Source organism: Pyxicephalus adspersus, chromosome 1 (genome assembly GCF_032062135.1).
Source record: "Pyxicephalus adspersus chromosome 1, UCB_Pads_2.0, whole genome shotgun sequence".
Lineage (NCBI taxonomy): Eukaryota > Metazoa > Chordata > Amphibia > Anura > Pyxicephalidae > Pyxicephalus > Pyxicephalus adspersus.
In genome coordinates, this window is record NC_092858.1 from 11,646,083 (window position 1) to 11,671,521 (window position 25,439).

Sequence of the window (25,439 nt, forward strand, 5' to 3'; positions counted from 1 at the left end):
ATTTATTCACTTCACTTCAAATCCATGAAATTAAAATTATGTGTTCTAGATTAGGTGTCAAAAAACAAAAGGGAGCATGTCATATATAAAGCCCAGATATGGAGGGTATAGTGGTATGGATGTGGGGGTGTCATCATACATAGTTAGACAGTCAGGTTGAAAAAAGACCATCAAGTTCAACAACTAGGAAAATAAACATGTCCCAGATAAAAACCCTATGGACATAGTTGATCCAGAGGAAAAACTCCTGGTACAATTTGCTCCAACAGGGGAAAAAATTCCTTCCTGATCCCATGAGGCAATCGGATGTTCCCTGGATCAACAGTTACTGTTATTTTTACTTTAAAGCCTTAATCCCCAGTTATAATCTGTGCTTCCAGAAAAACATCCAGCTTTTTCTTAAAGCAATCTATAGTAGTTGCTGAAACTACTTCCTGAGGGAGCCGATTCCACATTTTCACAGACCTTACAGTGAAGAATCCTTTCCTTATCTGGAGCTCAAACTTCTTTTCCTCCAGACACAAAGAGTGCCCTCTTGTTCTTTGTAATGATCTCAAAGTGAATAATGGGGAAGAGAGTTCTCTACATGGACCATTTATATATTTATACAGGGTGATCATATCCCCCCTTATACGTCTCTTCTCAAGGGAGAAAAGATTCAGTTCAGCTAATCTCTCCTCATACTAAAGAGCTCTCCAATGCCGGCCATACATTTTGTGATATTGTTGATCAATTATTCAAAAATGACAAGTTGATCCAAAATCTATTAGAAAGCTTTTCGGTTCATCATTAAAATATATCTGTGTAGAATGACAAATGAAAACTGATCTGACAAGGTTTTTTCCTTTTAATGATGGTTCTATTGAACCATGGCAATACAGATTGATTATTGAACAAGTGGATGGTACATTGAATTCTTGCATTTGATTGGAAGGATTGAATTATATGATGATTGTTTCATTGATTTAAAAAAACATTGAGAAAAGATTTGATAATAAATTCTTGGCATAAGAAACAAGGTTGTGGATACCTTTAGGTCTGGTAAAGGGATTTTTGAAATATTTTCAAATGATATGACATCAATCATAGGGATAACAATGTACCAGTGGCGCAATTTTCTGATGTCTCCCTAACTGGATGATCTAGGTTGATTCCAACCAAAAAAGCCTACAAGAACACAGAATTACGAAATCTACATTAAAATATGATACTGTACCTAATGCAATGCAATTATTGGTCTAAAAGCTGGGGCAAAGTCTGCTGACATTTAATATTCAATCACATGCTAGACATTCTGAAACTTGATTGGGTATTCTTTGCAAAGTTCATATTTATCACATAAACATTTACTAAGCTAAGGAAATTATCCCTTATAGGGTGATAATTCACTTTTGAAGTGAAAGGGCTAAGTGCTTTTGTAAATCATTGAACTGGATAACTAGCTCCTTGTGCTGCTTTTCCTTTTCTAAAGGAAGGCTGTTATGTAAAATTAAGTCACTTACACTGTTTATATTTTCTAAATATGTTTAACAATGTAGTATTAATTACAAATCTGTATTTATTTTTGTCTTTTATATTTTCCAATGGAGTTCAGCTTGAATTTGACATTCCTTGTGGGAATCTTCTAGGTCCGTGTTTTTCGATGGCAGTAATTGATTCTCACAAGAAATATTTTAGGAAATACCAGATTTTATAAATAAAGCTCTTTGTGTCCTTTTGGGTAAATTTCTCTTTGTAGAAAGTTTGGACTTTACATATACTTTGCATTATTTACATTGATTTACATTTCTTAATAATATATATATATATATATATAGATTGTTCCCTTTTAAATGCATTGACTTTTTTAAAAATGTAATTCTTCATCCTGCTATATCATGTCTAATGGATAGTTTTCCTTTTTTTTTTAAATAAGTGAAAAAAAACTTTTTTTATCACATATTTTTAATAATATCCAAAAAGTTACCTGACACCATAAACACCAGTATAACAGAAAATCAATTTAGGAAAAAAAAACAAGCATTGTATTTAAATTTTCTCTTCTTTTTCTTCCAAAATAAATTACATTTTTGTACAGTTACAAAGCTAAATAAAACAATCCATTTTTTATTTTACAGATTATGAAAAACATCATCATTTAACATCAAAATAAAACAATACATTCTCTATATTATGTTAGAAGCAGCAGCAACTTAAAAAAAAAGAAAAGTAAAACAGATATTCGCACATCGTTATAAACTTTTTCTGTTAATACATTAGTTATTTGCAAATAAATTACAAGCACTTTTAGCCCACAGATATGTTGGAGTGTTGGCACCATGGATCTAGACATAGGTATGGGACTTGTAATTTATATAAACCTGGGTTTCTAGAAGTATGATTTTTTTTTAACAAGGTACGATTTTATATGTTCATGATTGGCAGATTAGTAGCCCACTGAGCATGTGTACTTTTATTACACACAACACATTGACAGTTTATATACACCAATCTAATCACTTTAAGTAAAAACATTTTTTCATTTTTTGGATGAACCTTCAGGACAGAATCTACAGTACACGTTATGAGCATGACTGTAATATGTAAGGTCAACAGGCAGATGCTAAATATTGATACTATTAGCTATGATGCAATATCTATCAAGCAGACACATCAACCAGATTAAATAGTATATGGTGTGACTTGGTTAACAGTTACAGGTGCAACAATAAAATCAGCCAGTGTAAAATGTGCGTCATTTGTCTCCTAGAATTCAGCATGCCCTTCTTTGTACATAGTTTTTTTTCCTGCTGCTGTATGGAATTTGTTTTTAATTTTTTCATTAAACTTTATTAGGCTCAAAATATATGGCCCTGGTAAAGTGGTAAAATATGGTCCAAATAAGTAATTTAGGTACCTGGCATTATTAGATGATTTAATGTGTGTGTCATGCCAATTCTTTTTAGATTTTGGATAGAGTAGTTTTATTTTTTTTGTCTGTGTCCTGCAGGGAAGTTTCCTTTTACTTCCTGCGTTGGGGATTCCATAGGAAGCAAACTTCCCACTGTGAGGCAATTACCCAATTACCTAAAGTTGTGCGTAGAAGTAAAATTTTTGTGAACTTTCACAATCATTTGTAGTGATACTAGAATTAATAAGTTCTTTATACTCATTATTCTGATTCTATGAAGAGGGTGGAATATGAAACGCACCCCGCTTCGACCTCCTCCATAGGAAATGACAGAGGTCTTCCCGGACATCAGGCGACCACTGTACATAGACTTTCACCACATCACGACCATTTGTCTTGGGTGACAATTATCTAGTAGATGTATGTAGTCTTACACGATTGTTACTGGACCATTTGTACCTATTGGAATGATAGATCAAAGATTAAAGCAGAACTATAGTTTAAACAAGTAACTTATCTGTGATAGTAGTTGATCATGGAACTTTCATCCTTGTTTTGTTCTCTCTTTCTTCATCACTTATTTTGCCAAATTCTCTTTCCACCAATACCAGCAGTGCCACAGGTTTCTTGTATCTTCCTCCTGATATTGTAAAGCTCCTCTGTAGTTCTACAGGTTACAGGGGCTCACATTACGTTGACCCCAAGTGGGATGCTGAGTATTGCTTGTAGTTTAGTTGTCCCCACCAATCTCAGCTTATCTTCACCCAGCTTTGTAAGTTCCAGCTTCACTTTCAACTTAAAAGGATCACAACTGTTACCATTCCTGTTGCCACCCATCGTTTGGACCAGGTTCCCCAATAATAAAAGGACATTTAGTTTTCTGAGTAGGAAATAAAGCTAGGTGTCTTCTCTAGGTTCCAAGAGGGCCTAAATGGTTAGATAGAGGCGTCACTCTTACTTAGATATTGATTTTCTTAGCGGTGCTTATATATTAGAGAAATATGATGTTCATTAAAATCCTGGGGATCATGCAGTCCAGCTTCAAGGCTTTCCATTTTCTTAGGTCTAAGTTAGCAGAAAAAAAGGGCTAAATCCTCTTAGTGTGGACAAAAATATTGTTGCCGAGGATCTGACCTCACCTAACTCCTAATGCTTTTACATGCATGGCATAATGAAAAACATGTTCTTTTTAAAAACATAAATGGGTTAATGAAAACCATTAAAACAAAATATAAAATTAGCTTGAGTGATTGTCTGAAAGTCTGAAAGGTGTAGTGTTGATTGATGGATCATGGTTGGCAACATAAGTTTTTTTTTAAAAAACATTATTTGGTTATTACATTTTGAGCCTTTAGTAATCCTAATCATTTTGATATATGGTTAGGAACCATCATAGCAATTTCTAGGATATATGGACCCTTTATAAGATCTTCATGTGAGGATATTGTTAGCATGCAAGGTCAACTACTGTCCTTGCCATTTGATCAGAATTGATTGTGGAGTAATTTATTGTATGGAATATAGGTAACATTTGGTTTATTATAGTATAGTTCAGCCTTTTCTTTACCAGCGTCCTGTAGAATGCTAGGGGGGGTCTCTTGATGAGCAAGCTTTAGCAGATTGATATCATGACCAATGGTGCTTGCAAAGTAACATGGTCAATGTCACTTGGCACAGCCAGCAATGTTAGACTAGTGGAAGTTTTACTTTTATCTTTCAGGCAAATAAATATTGGTGCCTATACTATTTTTAGCAGTTTGTAAGGGTGACAGTTTCCCCACTGACCCCAATGTAATTAGGTATTCATCATAAAGATGCCAATTTTTTCATTATATTCCTTTCACTCACTGACCACCATTGATCCCAAAATATAATAGGCCATTCTTTCTGAAAATAGTGAAGGGGGATCCCCAACAACCATTATGTTTAGGGAGCTAGAGGTATTAATGTCTACAATCTGACAAATTATATTTTTTCTTGCTTTAATTATTGAAAATATTTTTGTCATATAGATTTAGGGGGGCAGCTCTTAAATAAATGATATGCCCTTGGTCTCACATACACCAAATATTCTTTTTTGTATTAGGTATTATGTCAACACATTAATCATCACATTGATGTACCATGAGTTGCAGATTTAACAATTTTTTATTGGGGGTTTCCTGGGACCTGAACATTATTTAAGGATTTCTTACAAAAAAAAAAAAAAAACAGGTTGAGAAAGATCGAATAATTTGATAGAACTAATCAACATCAAATGCATTGTTAACCCAATCCTTATATCACAAAACATTATTAGTAATAAATAATTATAATTTAGTATATAGGATTTTTTAATGTTTGCATACATATATTTTCTTCAAATTTATAATATTGCAAGAACAATTTTTAATAATTAGTCTTTATCCATTGGGGATCAGGGTATGCAGTCTTTTTGACATTTTTATGTACATTTGTGGACTATCTTAGGGCCTCTGTAACCCTATAAATGTAATTTGTGTGTGTGTCTTCAAATAGATAGTTAGAAACAAAAAGAGACTAAAGAGATAAAAGGGCTAATGCTGGTACTTTCTGGGTTTAAAAAAATTAAACAAATGCTCTTAACAACAAGCCATCTAGTATCTCTAGCTGTATAAACCATAAAGTAATTCATTTTTAAAGATAAAAATCAAAGATCAGGTTGTATTGGTTTCTAAAAGTTTAGTAACATCCTCGGTATATTTCAGTTAGAGGGGCAACAGGCTGCCAAGATTCTGGTACAATAAAAAGAAACAGGAGAAGAGATAATAGGGAGAAGAAAAATAGGATTTTCATGTGTCTTTAGTGCAATTTGAGGATGAGTTTCTCCACAATGCCTACAGCTATAGAGGTTGCTGAAGGCTGAAGTTCTTGTGTAAAGAATATATCAATATTAAAGTGTCTATAGTGTGGGCAAATGTTAACACAGGAAATACTGTGTCACATCCATATATCACACAATGATTCTTCTGTTAGTTATGTACTATTTAGGTAGGGATTTAGGTCTGCTAATGCTTATATTTAGCATAACCTATAATATTACTAGATCTTTTTTTATTAGAAAATGTAACCTATCAAAAAAACGATGGCTCAGATCTCTCAGCCCTTATCAGGGATCACCAAGTCAAAATGATTCCTAAGGTAGGTGCTACTTTAAATACAAATGACTTAATATTATTTGTTAGCATTTCTAGTTGTTCCTAACCTAACAAACAGACAATTTCAGTAGGATTTATTTATACAATTTCTCAGCCTCATGCACTTCTCTTGTGAACTTTAAAGCTTATCTATTGCCGAAACTTTTGTTTAGTTTCAGATAGAGTGGGGATGAGTTAGAAGCCACGTCATATTTTTTAGATGTCTATGCCCCTGATCGTTCAATTCACCATCCCTATTTGTCCTTGTCTTTATTTTAAAGACCCAAATTAAAGGAAAACCATTTCACAGTTGTCACTAGAACAAGAGGTAAAGAAAAATCCTTCATTGGGAGCTTGTTCAGGTGATTGCTCCAAGAGGTTTTTTTTTATGGTCATGACAACATATATATACAAAAATATGATATAGTAATGGAAGTATTATACATAAAAATAAACTACATTGTCTATAGTAGTTATCAATTGTCCATGTGACACGTTCAGTCTGGAATTGCTGCAAAAAATGTATAGCACCAGCCTAAGGTTTATTCATAATGTGGAAATCCTTTTGTGCAGAAACTCTGAACCCAATTAAAATTTAGGCTAACTTGATTTAGGTCAACCTACTAAAGCCATTGTCCATTAAAGTCCGACTCCAGTATTAGTAGTTTTTTTTTTATCAATGGGTAAGTAGTTGATGTCTAGATTCCAATTTAAGTCTCTGGAATTGCTATGATGCCATATTCCTACTTGATATTTCAGCCCTTGGCTTCTCTAGAGAGTTGTAGTTTTCCTTACCTGCTACAACAGTGCCATTTTGAAACCCCATCTTCACCACTTTTTTTGTGAATAGGCAAGGATTGGAAGTCATGACAAAGACACTGGTGTGCCAGTAAATGAGAGTTAAAGTTCTCAGATACAGAATAGCTGGAAATATAAAAGCAACTGTACAATTATGCAAGAAAAAAGAAAGTGTCTAAAGAGCTTAGTGACAATCTAAACATTTACATCTCAGTGGATGTAACATTAATTACACATCTGTTGATAAAAGCAACACCTAAGCAGCAGCTTTTTTTTTAAATAATAACTTTTAAATACTTGTTAAAATATCACTTTTTGAGTTCAAAAGATCAATCATATGACCATGGTTGGGTGCAGCTTGATGGCATCATCACTCGAAGTAGAAGCACAGGTTCCAGAATTTCTTGTGCCTCTAGCAGCAATGTGCTAGACACATTCAAACTGAACTGGACAATACCAAGGAATGAGTTTTGGATGTTACCGGATGCTTAGAGTGAGGAAAATTAGACTCTCCACCAATTGTAAAGTCAGCTTGCAGCAGGGTCATCATTATCCCCAACTTGTAGCCTGGAAAACTACAGGGGGTTTGTAAAATATAGAAAATTCCACGGGACACTCCAAGTCTCAGTTGGAAATAGCAGACATTGGTGGGAAGAAGATTTGGCGTCATCAATTGCAGACCAATATTGAATGAAAGTGAGATAGAAGTCAAGGATGAAAGTTCACTTACCATCTAGAAGCCCCAGATGAGTAAAATAGGAAAAAAACTGAAATTCTGCTTTAGCGTTTCCATACTCTATCCAAAATGCTTTAATAAAGTAATGTAAATTATTGAACAGCCTCTCTAAGTGAGTAGAAAAAAGTTAAAATTCCCCTTGTTATACTTTACTTTCTGATGAATAATTATTGCTATTTTCCTAGAACGCCATCAGACATTCATCCCTGGACAGATCTTCTGATAGGGCATTTCCTAAGGCTGCACTTAACAGTCTCAACTTTTCTCTTTAGGAATACTATTTTCTCAAACCAGTTAGCTAGGACTTTTCAAGAATGTCCCCGACTGCTTCCAAGTGTTTGGTAAGTCATACACGACCTGATTACTGCTGTGTATTGCTGGCATATTGCATACATTTTCGCTAGTTGATATTTTATTTAATGCCAGTTGACTTTGATACCCACTAACTTATGTGTATCAAGTTTGTATGATGTCTGCACCTAAGTACGATGCTCCTCCTCACCTGCTACTAAAAGTTTAAAGACTTTGCACTTAAAATCTGCCTATTACAACAGCCCCCTCCACTCCCAATTTCTAAAAGGTTGGGTCTTAAAACTTCATTAAAAATACGACAAGAATGAAATATAAAAAATATACATACCTTACTCCTTGTACGGAACTGGAGTTTCCCATGAGATATGGGATACTCCGTGTTTCCGAGAACTCCCCTGAAGCATGGCGCTGTCACAGTCTCTTGTGTAAGGTAAGCATATTTTCTTGTTTACATGGGTTTTTATTAAAAGCATTCCAGTTATACACAGAAAAGGAATGTTTATTTTCCAAATTTTCTCCTTTTTTACTAGTAATTGGGGAACTGCTGATGCAATAGGCAGGCTTTTTATTTTAGTAAAAGGTTTCATTACATTTGCTATTCTTCAGCCCCATCTGAACATATTAATCCTTACTATATCTACACTATCCGAAGCATCTAAAATACCTTAAAAGGATAAAAAATTTATTACATATATTTTTATTTCATTTTGGGGATTTTTGTTTCCTATTTTTTTTTTAATCGATGGGTAAAAATAAGATAAAAAATTAGACATTAAAAAATGTACAATTCTTAAAACATTGTTTATGAAAATGATTTTTTTTATACAAATAGTAAACATGTACAAGATATTAGATTACAGTACAGTCTGATTTTAGTAATATACAATATATTCGCTGCATTATTCTATATGTTGTTGGAATGTATGAATAAAACTAAATTCACAGTAAGCTATATTTGAAAGTGTGACCTTTATCTACACGCCAGCTACACTATTTTATGTCTGTGTAGACGATGGGCACACTTTAGGGAACAGATGTGCTTAGAGCTCTCTCTATATTTTTCTTTCTCTCTGTTATTTATATGCACCATTTCATTTACAATTCAGTTTCCTAGCACAGTTTTTGTATTTCAGACTGACTTATAAGGCTTTCTTGTAAGGCTGGATCCTTAGCAGTCATACTTCACTTGCACTCAAAACCTAAAGGAGATTTCTAGAATAAAAAATGTAAAGCTCATATTAACTTTTAGTTTAAATCAGTGAACTAAAATTCAGGTGCATTAAATGAAAAGATGTGCAAAGTCTATTTTCCTTACAAAGCAACCATGACTGCAGCAGAAAAGTCGGTTCCTTGCTATCCTGCTGCGGAGAAGGACCCTTGCCTTTTGCGTGTAAGCAGGGGTCTCTCTGAGAAGACATAATACCTTTACAAAGTTTCATGAGATTTATTAACTATGGAGCGATAGGACTAACTCCTCGGGGGCGTGTCTGACTTCTGCAGGATGACCACTGCTTGCACACAGAGTGCAAACATCCTTCTTCCAGCAGCAAGCTATTCTAATTCGGCTATGGCTGGTCTTTAAAGAAAATATATTTTAAAAATTAGGCTTTGCACAATTTTCGTTAGGATGCACTTGGAATGTATTTCGCCAAAATAAACTGAAAGCCATTTGGGTTTTTAAATATTAAATATATAAATGGCTTTTTAAAGTGGACCTGTATCAGAATACAAGGTCTGCAAATCCTGTAGACTTTTTTTTTAAAAAATAAAATTTAAAAAAGTTACGTCTCATGAAAAGTTACTTTCTTTGCATGAAGGTGACCTCACCAGTCCTTCTCCCAACATCAAAGTAATGCTATGTACCCCAGAAATTAAAATACGTTGCCCTAGCACTGTGTAGTAGTATGTTTTTTACAAAATTTGGGATACCCAGCTTTCCCAGGATCCAGGGAGAAGGTCTGCAAAATAGGTGGCCCCTGCGTTTAATGTTTTATATGTTCTTCTGTAAAGTGAGGGACCTATACGAGAATTAAAAGCTTGTTTGTAACATCCTGTGAAAGCAAACTAGCTATTGTATGCAGTGTGATTTGATTCAATTCTGGACCTGCCTAAACTATTCAACACTGCACACAGTTTTCCTTTATTATCACTTACCATAATCCTTTATTTATATTCTTTATATTTATATTCTTATTTGGCACCTGAGGATAATTGACAGGACGTAAATATATCTTTTTGGAAATATATATTAGATATATCTGTAATTCTTTATTACACTAGGTCATCTGCTCTAAAACAATAGGAATTTTGCACTACGCCCTTACTGAAACTTTCTCTTACTCTACTAGGGAAGGGGTTGACACTATTGTAGCCCTCAGCTTTCCTGGACCCGAATGAGCATGAGCACACCTTTTCCAAAAGCTGCCTTTACACCTCCTTCTTCAGTCCACGATATCTTTAACACATTATGGTAGCACTGTGTTATACAATAAATCCTAGCTGGTCCACAGTGCAAAACTTTTGATTTCAACTTAAATTGTATTGTTATAAAAGCAGTACAGGACGTTAACATATATATTTCTGGTAGATATAGTATTTTAAGTATTTAAAATATATTAAAGTGTATGTACAGACAAAACCTTGTTTTTCTAGCTGTGGATAGAAAGAATAAGGATTGCATTTAGAAAAGTTTCAATTATTCTATGTGTCTCAGCTGGGTATATTTATCCTTCCTATTTGTCCTGGTCACCATTGTTGTAACGAGTAATAAGAAATCCATAATGGTCACCATATTAGGTGATAAGGGTAAGTCTTGCATTGGAGGGTACCAGCTCCATTGACAATTAATTCCTCACTTTATATAGATTTTCTCTGTAGTACAGAAAGTGAAAGAAGAATTCACCAATGGTAGCAAGCAATCTCCATAGAAAACAAAAAAGTTTTGACTCTACATACACTTTGAATTTTCTTTGAATTGACTCCTTGTTTGGCTAAAGGGTTCAATATTGGCCTGGAGCCTTGGAGCCTGTGGTTAAATAATAAACATATTTTTTAGGTGTATGCTATCAACATGGGATTCAATTTCATAGAAAAAAATGATATATAGTCTTTAGTATGTATTGCTTTAAAAACCCAATTCAGTCACAGTTCAAAGGTTGAAACAAAATACAAACAGCCATGTCCAATAAAAGCATGGCGTACGGCTTACACTAAATGTACTCACTCAAAAGGCATTGACACAGCTTATTCAATTCTACACTATTAGTACCTTGCTTCTATTTTATTATTATAATTTTTGTTATCGTTACATGCAAAAAGCAGTAAAACACAATTTTTTTTTTTATATAAAAAAAAAAAAAAAATTAGAAAAAAGAAAAAGGCATTCAACACATAGGGATGCAGTAACACCATAAATAAACAATTCTGCTATAAATATTAATATATTCACCAAAACAACTTGCCCTTGTGAGGGAATTTACAAAAACAGTACTCCAAAAAATATTTTTTGCTACTTTAGTATTTTCGGCAACACGGTGAAATAGACAATATATTTAATTGCTATTAAATTCCAGTCCCGTGATTTTTCTATTTTTAAAACCAGTTGAAAGTTAATGTATAATTACCAAAAAAAAAAAGAAAAAGAAAAAAAAGAAACTAATAAACATAGTTGCATGTTGTGCCCTGTGTTTTACAGTCATTTACTGCAGTCAGAAAGGAGCAATGGTTTCGTATCACAGATCTGATACATAGTGAGATTGAGAACGTTTCAGAGTTTTTTTTTTTGATGTGAGACTTTTTTTTATGTTACAGCTTCTTCATAGAAAAATGTGTCTGCCATTTTGGTCCCATTTTTATTTTTAGTCTTTTTTTTTGTGTTTTAGAAAACGTACATTCATGTTTGGTCTTCTATTCTTGACAAAACTTTCACTTCTGGGAAAAGAATCAAAAGCAAAACAAGACAATATTTTTTACAGTTGATTACAATCCACTCTGTTCACAAATATTTGTCAAAACAGCCCACTTTAAATTAAATCAAAGCACTTAAAATAGACTCCTACACCTACATTTGACTCCTCGACAGCCCTCGAATGTAAGCAGTGTTTCTTAAAAGACCATAGTTAAGGCCACTAATGTAACAACTGCTCTTATTGGAACAATGGAACTCTCAGTCTGATGCTACCTTCATGAAAGGTTTTTTTCACGCATCAGTCGCCGACATAGGGGCGTGTATACGTCTGTGCAAAGGAGATGTGTGCCACCCTCCCACTATATGTACGTGTATTGTCATTGCTGATCTCCAATTAGCTTGGCTTACATTCACAAAGAGGAGGAACTTTGAGAGTAATCTCTCAAAATTATATTTTCGTATTTGGGAGAGGATGGTGTACAGAGAGCAGACTCTGATACCGGGGAGCTAGGGGAGGTGCTGTCTGAGTCGATGGAGTCTCTAAAAGGAGAAGGAGGTGTTAAAGCTACCAACTCCTCAACATCTTGCTTTACTACAGGTGCTTCTGGAGCACTATCTTTGACGCTGTCAGAAGATGACTTTCTGGCAGAAAGTGACCCACCGTTAAATTCAATAGCAGGGGCTGGCTGGATCTCTGCAAAGGTGGTCATAGCGGTGGGAAGTTGGATCTCTCTTGGAATCAGGTAGGAAGAACAAAGAGGGGTGGGCACCATGGCTCCTTGTGTGTTGGCCGACAGCATCATGGAGTTTAGCTCACTGATGTTGGCCGTGAATCTGGTCACAACATTGCTGATTTGGTCCATCAGGGATCCTTGAGAAGAGCCGCTTCTTTGGGCGGTGTCTGAATGAAACGATGGGATGTCGTCATCTGTCTGAGCTACGGAAGCAGCCCTTTGGCTTACAGTGCTGATTGGAGAAGGAGTTTGTGGTCTGTACTGAACTGGATAATGCTCCTCGGCCTCAGAAACATCATAAAGCATTTTGGAACTGGAGTCTGGGAAGGACGTGTTGATGTATCTGTTCTCTGTGCTGCCCTTAGAGAAGGGCTTAATAACGGCTGTTTGATTTGTACTATCCTTTTTCTTGACATGAACAGAAAGACGCTGCCAAAGATGTTGACCCCGAGTGCTCTTCTCATTTTGTGCCCACGTTACAGATTTTCCATTAGAGCTACAATAAATTGAAGAAATTTGTGAGATTGGAGATACAGAAAGAAACAGAAGAAAAGAACAATGTATATGCTGAAATTCTAATGTAATTTACAATCACTGTAATTTTGATGTATTTATTGACTTTTGTATGTAGAAGCCTGGCACTGGAAATCAATCTAGTGTGGGCTTTTAGAACTTGGACCTTAGAAATTAATTTTTCTTATTGAGCAATAACAAAATAAATGTTCAAATTGGGTATCTTGAGTTGAGTTAATTGATACCAGATGGAAGGAGGGGTTACCTACCGAAATGGATATGAGAAACGTATATACAATAGTAAAGCTTTCTGCTCTAATTTTTAAGGGCAATATTTTTATTAATTGGTCAGACCTCCAAGAACCAAGGGCACTGCTTGGAAGGTGCATGTGCAGTATATAACATAATGGAGTTGATTATTAAAGCAGTAGAGAATGAATGTTGGCTTTGCAAAGTGAATGCACAATTAGCTAAATATATTAAACAAAGCTATGTTTAATATGAATACCCAGTCATGTGAATGGGGAAACTGGATTGTTTTTGTACATCATTCAATTGATACCACTACAAGCTTTGCAAAGTGAAACTGATTAAAGTGGATGTAAAGCTCCCAAATATTTTTTTAGTTTTGTATAGGAAGCAGCAAAGCCTTTATTATATTTTTAATTGCTGTCTCTAGGGGGTTTTCCCTTCACTCCCTGTCCTAAAGACAAAATGAGAGAAAATCTACCAAGTGAAGAAGATTTTCATCTCAGAGATCTGTCCTGAAACAGATTCTACAATCGGAGAATTTAATGACAACTCAATGTTGGGTTTCCCATTCTTTTTCTCTGTTAGTGATAATGGTCACCAAAAATAAAGGAAGAGGAATCTCCTGTGTGGGACAGCAATAAAAACATGACATGGGGTCTAAACCTTCCTTACTTTATCCAACAATAAATAAATAAAATAATAAATTATTAAATTGCATTTGCATAGACTTTACAAGTCATGCCATGCTAGTGAGCATTATGGTTTGCATATTGATTACTGATTACAAATAACTTGTAAAGCACATTGGGTATTTACACCTGATACATAGGCTTTATAGGCTAATGGTAGGAATAGTAAATATAGAGTTAAGGTGTACATGAAGGGAAATAAGGAATTATATGGTTGTAATGATAGGAGATAAAGCTAAACACCTTCTTTCACCTTGCTGACAAAATACGATCCTTCAAAGCAGCACAGTTTAAAACCATATTTATTAATTGTGGTTTTATTTCACAAGTACTATATATCAGTACTTGCCATTTGCTGAGATGGAGGAAAAGATGACACATCAAGGTTTATAGAATGCAGTGATAAGACTGTTTAGATTATGTACAAAGGAGCAGGTGCATTCCATAGACACAGTTCAGTTTAAGTGGGAATCATATGGATAATTCAAATGTTTTTTAAGCATACCAGTAGAATATTATAATAGAAAAATAAATAAATGAAGGCTCGTGCTGTTCATGTTTGGACTGGGTTCCCTAAATTGTAAATTTGTCAGAAAGGTACAGTTGTGTTTCAAGAAAATTTAACAAATTCCAGAGGTGCAGGACTGTTCGGTTTAGGTAAAAAAGTGTGATTTACCACCTAGCCTACTATATACTAGCACTGAGGTGCTCAACCTTTTTCACTTGGGGTCTTAGTTATGGATATGTAATTGATTTAGGATTACATGACAGTCTATGTGTCATTGTTCTTGGCTTACATATGCCAACATTTGGTTTCCAATAATACATGGTGCAAAATTTTTAGAGTCTAGGTGACTGACTGCATTACTATTTAAAGTGGAACAACAGGCATCATCAAAAAGTCCAAACACAATGCAGTCTATTACTAACAATACAAGATTTTTTTTTTTAGGTCCGCATCATATTGGTATTACTAGTTAATCCTGCCAGTAGATCCAGTATTTCTCCACATGTAAGGAGACATTTACAGGATTGAAGAAAGGCATTTTTCAATAGTCGTGTTTTACTCAGAAAGCTTCAACCTTTATTTGTTGTAACAGGCTGCATAATATATGTGACTTTAGTTTTGTCGTAATTTAGGCATTACCCCCTGGTTGTGCACCTCTGTTCTAGGGTACATGTGAACACAATAATAGGTTCTAAGGTTTACTTTTATACTCTAAAGGATAACTCACGCACTAGGATAGAAGGTTGCACCAATATAATTACTATTATACTGTACAATATACCTTTACAAGTATATACTCTGTATTATTCATTCTACTTACCATAAGAAACCCATACTTCAAGGGAAAGAACAAAAAACACAAATTTACACAGATTTACACATAGACGAAAATATTCCTGTAACACAGTCCAGCGATGTTAGATACTATTATAGACAAACTACACAAAAGACATATTTTGCACCAGTTGGAGTATTTTATGAGGACTATGACACATATCAGCTACATACAATATTCTTTTTCACGGGTGTGAACACAATTAAGCAAATTTATTTTGATTTGCTTAGCGTTTCCTATGTGAGTTAAGTTGATTTTTATCTGCTTATGTTTTTCCTTCCCTGGCTCTACTCTTAACCCCTCACACTCTCAGCATACTAATAAATTGCTAAATAATCTTTCCAATTTTATTATTACCTGGTTTTAGACCCAGGAATCACTGTTCCTGGCCTGCCCCTTTTATTGTTTATTGTCCTTGTATATATAAAATCGGCAGTTTAAATTTACATGAAAATAGAGAGAAGGAAAGAGATGGGGCTTTGAGGCCATAATCATATAAGTCAATAATTAATATTCATACATAATTACACAAACATAGTCACCAACCCATTAACAAAATGAGGTGAAACTGGACACACTATACATAGTTAGCTAGTGTATTTGAATTTGTTTACGTCTTTTTACCCGATGCGTTTCGCCACCAAGGGCTTACTGTTAAACCGTTAAAGGGTTCAACTAAATACGCTAACTAACTGTATGTATAGTGTGTCCAATTCCACCCTATGATGTTAATGGATTTGGGACTATGTATGTGTAATTATGTATGAACCTTAGTATAAATACATAATTATTGATTTATATGATTGGGGTCTTAAAGATCTGTCTATTTCTTTCTCTATTTTTATGTTTGTTTTTTTTACTGGTGGTGGCCACCCTTTATGTTCTTATATTATGTAATTATCAAATAGGAGGGATAACCTGCATTCTCAGTTTAAATTTACACACAGATATTGTATGGGGGAGTTCTTTAAAAAGGAAACATCTTTAACAGGCATCTTAAGCTGCATAATTATTTTATATCTTCATTTACACATGTATACAGCTTGATAACATACTGGACAATCATTAGTGAAAAAAACAGAGAAAACAGACATAGCAGACCTCGAACAAATCTTCCGCTAGTATCGAAAAGTGAGCAGGAACCGAGACTGAAAAACATTGTAGGTTCCAAATGTTATCTTAAGTACAGATAGTCAATGAAAGGCAAAATCTTTGATGCAAACCACATGCAAATTGTACTGACTTTAAATGGAGCCAACCAAACTCAACAAGTATAGCATTAGATTGGCTCAGTTTTAAGGCATCACAACTTGCATTGGATTTGCACACATTTCTCTGCATCTCATTGACCATAAGACATCTAATCTAACTGAGTATATGTATAGCAAATGTGAAATTTACATTTCTTTTAAAACTTCTTGGCTTTTGCTAACCATAGGGGGAGAGACATTGGATGTTCCAACCTACCTACCAATGAGTTTTGGACAACACTAAGCTTCCATGGTGGATACGTATAAGTGTAACCTTGAATACTGGGCCATTATTTTGCATTATTTATTTTCAGGCTGAACTAGGACATTGACATGAGTTTAGAAACCAATAATGCTGTTGATAAGATATATTAGAGGACAGCCAGTAGGAGCAGCTTAAAGAAATCATGTGGTAAACTAAGCCATAAAATATGATGTCAGGGTATGTCAATAGACTCCTTCACCTGGCATGCTAAGTCTGATCTCATTCACATTCTTCCCTTAGTCCTTTCTCCACATCCAGATAGCCAATGGAGTCCCTGAGCAATACAATGATTACAAGGGTGATTGCTGCCTGAATGGCACTGCTCACAAGCTGTCCCAATACACATCAGATGGCAATAGGGTTGGAGTGGTTCAATCCCACCATACACACATTACGCAACTCACACTGATTGGCTGCAAATTGTTGTGAATCAAATGCCAGTAGATGGGTTCACACAACCACATTCTTTGGTTATTGACCCTTGGAGAAAAGTATATAATTGGGAAAGAGGTAGGAGGGTTGAGCACCCACCAATCATACAGAAACATTAAAAACAAATCCAAAAAAAAACCAAAAATGTTGTTCAGGGGCCCACTGACACCCTTGTGGACACCCATAATAATTTATGGAAACATAGATTTCCATGTGAAGTATAATTTTATGAAAATGAATTATGAATGGCCAAAAAGTGAACTGAATATTTTTGGGAAAAGAAAATTAATTATTATAAATTATCCTCATTGCCTAACATTTCCCCTTAATGATTATTATTGCCCTTTTAATGGACAGTTTTTCAACACACTGGCCAATTATGACTGGGACAACGAGCAATGAACAAACATACACAACATAGAGCAGCCAAGATTTTTTTTGTTTTTGCTGTTTTTGCACCCATCTAGCACTACACAACAGAGATTAGGATTTTAAAATGAGCTCTTACATTCCAATTGGCTGCTGACAATACGTGTGAGTAGGCCCGGGAGTAAATGAAATGCTAGAATAAAGAAAGTTGGATGGGTTAATATAGAACCTAAAAGGAAATGCATACTGATGGTGTTAACAAGCACCTGCCATCAACATAACACATAACCAGTGGTAGACTTTTTGTTGATGGGCTCATGATTCACCCAGGTTTAAATGATATATGGTGTTAGATATGACTTCATGACTTGTTGATGTTATATGGGTGCTTCCTTCACAATGGCTGTTGTGGATGACAGGTGCTCAGGTGCAACTTTTACACTTCAAAAAGTATGAATCTAAACTTCCATTTTGGCTTTTAGATAGTATACTATCACCAACACAAAAATACCTATGAAACCTAAACAACTATCTCAAAACAGAGATGGTGACCATCAGCAATATCTGTCACTCGTTCTAGTGCCATGTTAAATCTTTAACCAACAACAAATCACATCTTTAACAGTACAACTCAAACAATTTGACAACTATGAGGTGCCTAATGACACCCTGATGATTGGATTATGATAATCAGAACATGGTTTATTCTTCTTTCAAAATTCCAGTCATGTTACTAGACAATCAGCATCCTTTCTTGACACATTTTAATGATACTATGTTGATATTGTAAAATTTAATTGATAATTGTAAAATGTAATTGATAAATGTATTTGTAAAATGTAAAAAATGTAATATATTGCACCCAACCACTACTAAAGCTGGGTACACACGTCCAATGGTTCTCGCCCGATAATAGGCTCAGGGCCGATATCGGACGGGAATCTCGCATGTGTACAGCGCCCCTAGTCCATTGTCCGAACGACCATCCCGGTGGATCCACTGACTATGGACAACGAATTATCCTAATGGAAGCGAAGGAGGAGAGCACACAGCATGGTGCCGCTCCGTTGTTCTCCCCTCTCCTTAGATCAGAACGGTGCTGTATGTACATAGCTCATTTATGCATCATACAGTCCTTAATAGTTGGAAAGAATCGATCCTTTCCAACTACAATAATTGCACGTGTGTATGTAGCTTAAGGTGCGGTGTCTGTACAATGTATTGCCATACATTTAGTGTTATCTTTAATATTACCTAGTTTTTATGCATCAACATATTACACAGCGCTGTACAAAGTCCATAGTCATGTCACTAGCTGTACCTTAAAGGAGCTCACAATCTAATGTCCCTACTTTAGTCATATGTCATTAGCACAGGCTAAGGTCAATTTTGAGGGGAAGCCAAATAACCTAACTGCATGTTTTTAGAATGTGGGAGAACACTGGAGTACCCAGAGGGAACACACGCAAACTCCATGCAGATAGTGTCCTATCCAAGATTCAAACCTGGGATCCAGTGCTAACCACTGAGCCACCGTGTGTTCCTGTCACTTCCTATGAGATGAACTGGGAATGAAGAACAATTGTGTCCTCTTTCTACAAGATACAAATATATCCCTCCCCTATGCAAAGGAGATCATCAAAGGCAGACATGTAAAAATGAAACAAATCCCAGAGAAAAAAATAAAACTGCAACCACGTCTTTAAGGGTCAGTAAGGTGCAATATATTGCATTCTTGTTTAGATACACGTTAAAATAACCAGAGTCTTCCATGTTAACAAACATACCAAGATTTGTTTGTGACTAATCAGAATTGAGGAACCCACTTACATGATCATTGAAACATCTTTAATATTAGCCAAACTGAATGTGACTAAATACTGCAAATTATAGCATTACCTGGATAAATGAAAACCTTCACATAGAGGAAATGGTCTTGATTTAGAACATTTGCTAATACTCCTACTAATAAGTAAAACTACAGCTTGAAATATATAGTCCCAATCTATTTTAGGGCTAGTTTGTTGGTGGCCATATCTTCCTCTTCTCAATACTCCGGAGCAGAATGAAGAGTCCGGAGCAGAATGAAGCCTTATATCCTACACTAGATGGGCCATTAGAGCTTGCCATGACTCCTAATGTGTTCTGGGAATGTGACTTTAAAGTTAAAGACAGGTTGGAGCATGTGATAGCAAAGTCAGAGTATTAGATAAAACACACTAAGGCGTCTGATTTATTAATGCTCCACAAGACTGGACAACATAGGCTATGCTGGAAGAAGCTGGGTATTCCAACAAACATGGAATGGATTTCATAAAAAAACTTTGGTATTTTCAGTCCTGGACCAGATCCATTTCAGGTTTTTCCATTATAAGTCGATTTTCACCAGTCTTGGAGAGGTTTAAACTCCCATCAAGTCCACTCCCATTAACTTTATCAAATCCAACATTTTTTGTTATCCTTTCCCATTATCTACCTTCTATTTTGGTTTTCCACTGTTATCTGCATTAACATTTTGCATATGTGAAATAAAAGATGTAAATGGTTCTCTAGATATGAACAAGTGATCCTCCAAACCTTGTTAAGACTAAAGTTTATCCAGACAAAATTTTGATTAGCCATTTTCTATATCAAGCATTCATGGAAAAGAGGAACATTTCCATACTGAGGTTTAATAATGTCATAATGGAGGACAACGTAATCAAGACTCTTTTACTATAAATGTTTCATTTAAATACCAATCACTGATGAAGTTAATCAGTCAAGGATTTAAGTCATAAGCTTCAAGGGCAAGACTTCTCTTTATAAACCCTCCTACCTGGAATTCATTGTATACCTATAAAAATGACCTTGGCTTATTTTAGGTTTGCCACATTCTGAAAGGGTCCATGAAGATAATAATTGTTTTTCAACATAAAGCCATAAATCATAAGTTAACATTTACTTTATCCACAGTTTCTTTAGGTCAGGTTTGCATTGAATAATACATTTCATGTGTTAGTCATTATCATCCATAATGATTGACATCATAATTATTCATGAAATGCTGGAGATACATGTCAAAATATAAAAAAGATGGCAGACCATGGAAAAACATAAAATGAACATGTTGTTATGAATCACTGGAACAAAACACTTACATGTGGAACGGATGGTCTGGTGATGGAGGTGCGAAGACTGGAAAACAAGAACAAACTATAAACAAAGGAATAAATATGAAATATGAAACATGGAGCAATATAATAACCACAGATACATCAAATTATGAGGAAGTACACAAACACTGGAATGAAAATCATAATTTAATCTGGGTCAGTCATCTTTTGTTCATGTTTTTTTGTCAGAGTTGCTTACTACGAAGGCTTTTCAAAAAGTTTCCGCACTTTTATATTTTTGTTCTAAGCGGTGAGGGCGAAGGATTAGTAATTGGTCGTGTCCGAGAGAGTCATGTGACTAGCCTGTCTGGCAAGCCGGCTGACCTTGTAGTTTAGTAAAAAAGTTGTCACACTGTGGTGAGGATAGCTGTCAAAGTTATAAATTGCACTAAAGGCAACTGTGGGCAGAAGGTGTGGGGGACACACAACCCTTCCCTTGTGTGCTCAGTAAGAGGATAATGTTCTCCCTCGTAGAGTCGTCTATAACTAGATTGAAATGTTCAAGAATGGCCGTACCAGTGTGATGGAGACGTCGATCTCTGTTGCTCAAAGAAGCTTTAGGGGAAAAAGTTTTTCATGTGATGATGCTGTAAAAAGCAGCGGTGCATCAGTGGCTCCGAACCAAAAAAATTTTTGCAGATGGTATTAAAAAGTTGTTACGATGCTGGAAACAATGCAGGTGATAAAGGAAAGTGACTAGAAGGTGGTAGAAATTTAATTTGTTTTTGAAATTCTTAATAAATAGAATTAAAAAAAAGCTGGAAACTTTTTGAAGACCTTATATTTCCTTTAAAGCAAACCTGTGCTTTGCCCATGTACTACTGGGTATGGAGAAGCAAGTGACTCATTCCTTCCTTTCTTGGAACAATGTTGATGCCTAATAACTGTGTCAGCATTGGCATATGGGGAGGACAGTCCTTAGCTCTATGTAAGCTGGAAACGATTACTCTCCTGGGCTCACAAAGGCTGAATGGAATAGCAGGGAGTTGAAGTAAAGGATAGCTAAGATGGGAAGGGGGAATGTAAAAAAGCTTCTTATTTGCCCAGAATGGCCAAGGTACAGGTTGATTTTAAAGTGGACCAAATAATCAAGCTTTGCTCAGACAAATAATTACAGAGAAATAGGAGAGAATAATGCTTAACACTATTCCCCAACTGGAGCTGTTGCCAAAATCCTAGGCATCTGGTCACATGATTTGGGACAAATTATTTTCTTTTAAAATAAATCATGTGACAAACTGTATGTGATCAACATTGTGCAGAGCATCAGGTAACATTTTCTCCTGGCTAGCTCTATTACTCGTAATTTTGTTGATCCCAGGATGACTAGTGACACGTTTAAAGGAACTTAAAATTAAACAATAGAAAATGTAAAATGTAGGCACCAATATCTCTATGTATAAAAAAATATATCTATGATTATGCAAAAGCTTTTTTAGATTAAAAGCAAATGCTTTGATACACTTTTTTCCACCTCACAAGTCTTTCTACTACTTACTAACTTCCCATCAACAATCCCTATAGAATGCTGCTCAATATGATGATGCCCCATATTGGGATTACTTAACTAATACACAACTATTACTATATACTTTGACAGCTCCCAATGAACACTTTCTATAATTGCTAACTGTCAAATTCAGCTATCACTGACAGTTTCAGTCTCCCTTAATATTCAAAAATCAGATTATAATCAATATGGTGGCCAATATTGTGTACACAAACTGAAGAGATCATTAGAACCCAAAATTCTTTCAGCTCGCAGAGGCCAAGCTTTTGTCCACATGGCAGCCTATAATAAAAACATATATTTGTATAAAAAACTATACAAAATGTGTGCAAATTAGTTATAGTAATATAGTTAAGTCAACCAACAAATATTGGCTCTGTCAATTTTGCATTTAGGCTTTAAATTCCTTTGGCCATGAAAGGATTAAAATGATTGGTGACCCTCTTCGCTTACCAGTAGTAAAGTAAAGGCTCCAAAGTCATGTCTTCTTTGTTATAATCAATGCAATATTAAAAGGACCCCAATGCCAATAGGTAAATCTTTTCACTGTTTAGCATTTTTTGTAAGTGCAGGTTGACCTCCATAATATCAGCTCTTGTGGTATAACTGCCACAGTGTTGACAACATGTTGGCACTATAACTAAATATAATAATTATAATAATTTATATTATTATCCTTTACCTCACAGTTTTACTTTGATGTGTTCTTCTTCCTATTTTGTATATATTAGCTATTTTTTGCTTGTCCTTATTATATTTTTTCATTATTTTCAATGTTTTCATCCAACCAATGAATATTTTATAATTACCACATGCAGCCAGCAAGTGGCACAGTCATCAAAAAGGTTGCATGAATTGTTTCCAGGCATTTCTCGGGTGGCTGCTATTGGCTTACAGTCTGCCAGCTGCCAACCATCTGCCACTACTATGATCATTCAAAAAAAATGAACCTTCAGGTGCTTTTGATGGGTAGATGCCAACCACCCCCGTTCATTCTGTATAGACTAACGGTGGGTGGGACGCTGTTAGCAGCATCTGCCCAGCAGCCAGGTTTATGTTGCGGTAACTTTGCCACTTCTAATCGTCCATGTGAACTTACTTATACAGAGCCATTTAGATTTTATTGACATTCATGAAAAGGGTCAACTAGTGTTCGGCCTTCAGCATGCTCTGAAAACAAAATGTTATTGGAAGAGGCCTATATAGAAATGTATTTGTAAACTAAAGTTTTTATAGTGATAATAAAAAATGAATGTAAAAAACAATGTTTTAATATGTGTCCTTGTTTTAGGCAAACTCTATATTGAGATCAATGACACAGCAGGAGAGCTGTAAACATAGTTAGGACTAAAGACTAGTGCTGTGGATTAAAGTTTACATATCAATTTAGTTTTTTTGCAGATTGCAATATATTATAAAATATTTTATTCCACAATGTACTAACTGGCAGGTTTCCAGAGGTAAAAATGAAAATGTTATTTATTGAAAATAATACCTTGAAAAAGCAGTGGTAACTGACAGAATGCTGTGATATGACCTTATTCTGTTTAAGTCCCCCTGTGAGAGCAACTTCATGATTGTAAGTATTAGCTGTGGGGATCCCTTTATTAAAGCTTGGAGTTATACATGCTTTAATCTGTGCACTGTTAGAAGGAAATACAGGAGGAATGGGTCAGAGGTTGGTCCAGCCTTGGAGCAGGTAAAATCGGCGAACAGAGGATAGCCCTTGGATGGTGCTTGCAGTCTCCCAATAGGCAATCATACTGGACACTGTTACTGTATAATAATTCATAGGTAATTTGTATAGTACTACATTCACTCACAGCAGAATCCATAAATGCAAAGGCTCAGAGGTGTTAAATATATAACTAAGTACACTGAGTACAAACAGGGAGGCAGTTATTGGTACAGTTGCACTACTTATAAAGATCTACTGGACCAAATTATTTATATTGTTTGGACAAAAGATGGCACTAGGTACTAGATAACTGGTTTCCAACATCTGTTACTACATGGTTTATGTTTAATAATTAAAATATTATGTTATATTGTACTCATAAGAACCTAGCTGTTAATTTATTGTAAAACAAAATATATTTATATTCTTGTAATAATGTTTTATGTCTGTGTATCTTTGGATATAAGTTAAAAGAACATAAGGAAAAGGGGGTAGCAGTGCATTAACATTTAAAACCTAATTTTCCTGCTAAGCTCTTCTGTCTTTTTTCGGCATCGACTAACCTTTTAAATTATAGTGCAAAAGACCCCTGAAGTTGCCAACGTGCTTATGACCCCTACCTGTCCTGCAGCCACCAAGGCCTAACAGACTCTCCTTCCTTCCCAGCCACACAGGACCAATGATCAGCCCTTCCCTTGTTATAAGGACCCCACAGTGCCAATAATGACCCTCCTCCTTTCCTGTGCAGCCAGCACAATGTCACAGACTCATATTCCCTCCAGTGAAGCCAGAACAGCGCAAATGACCCTTTTCCGCACTGGATCCACCACAGTTCCACAGACCCTGCTTCCTTCCAGTGCAAACACAACAGTGCGGAACCCTCTCTACCTTCCAATGCAGCCAACTAAGTTCCACAGACACTTTTACCCTTTTCCTGCAGTCACCACAATGGTGCAGACTTTACCTGTAGAACCATCACAGTGCTGCAGAGCCCTCTACCACCTTCTGTAAAGAACTGTTCTGTTCCACAAATGCCCCCTCTTCCAGTAAATCCACTAAATTGTCATAGATTCACAACCAGATAATACACCAAGCCTATGGGCCATTACCCACTTTGTGTCTGTGTACTAAAAAGAGCATGTGGGGAAAATACCACCCTAGCCTACTAGTAGTTAAGTTCCAGTTGTTGCGTGCCATCCCTGGTAACCTGGCACCTTGTGTTATGGCCCTGCATTTGCAATCATGCATGCAAATTCAGCTCTGTCTGTAATGGTGACCATTTCCTCTTTATGAACCCCAGACCTATTACATGATCTACAAGCAATGGGGTCAGACAAAAGGGACTCCAGGTTTTGGATAGATCCTACAGTTGCAGTAGGAAATATTACACATTATATTGTAGGCTCACTGCAACAATCAATATCAGCTTGTCCGGAGTTGAGACTAGTTAG

General features: G+C 35.5%; 1 protein-coding gene across 7 annotated transcripts in view; it reads right to left on the reverse strand.

Moving 5' to 3' along the window:
- Window positions 1-2,631: 2,631 nt before the first annotated feature.
- Window positions 2,632-25,439, reverse strand: part of GRM5 (glutamate metabotropic receptor 5) — a 182,922-nt gene continuing 160,114 nt past the window's right edge. For 2 of the 7 annotated variants that reach the window (XM_072402413.1, XM_072402422.1), the window contains exons 9-11: window positions 17,785-17,838; window positions 15,315-15,329; window positions 2,632-13,028 (exon numbers count right to left, since the gene is read on the reverse strand). In XM_072402413.1, coding sequence (XP_072258514.1) covers window positions 12,209-13,028; window positions 15,315-15,329; window positions 17,785-17,838 — 889 coding nt within the window. In that variant the 3' untranslated portion in view covers window positions 2,632-12,208. Of the gene's footprint in view, window positions 13,029-15,314; window positions 15,330-17,784; window positions 17,839-20,785; window positions 20,841-25,439 lie in introns of all 7 variants that reach the window. The other 5 variants (XM_072402446.1, XM_072402464.1, XM_072402455.1 and 2 more) reach the window with 5 other exon arrangements.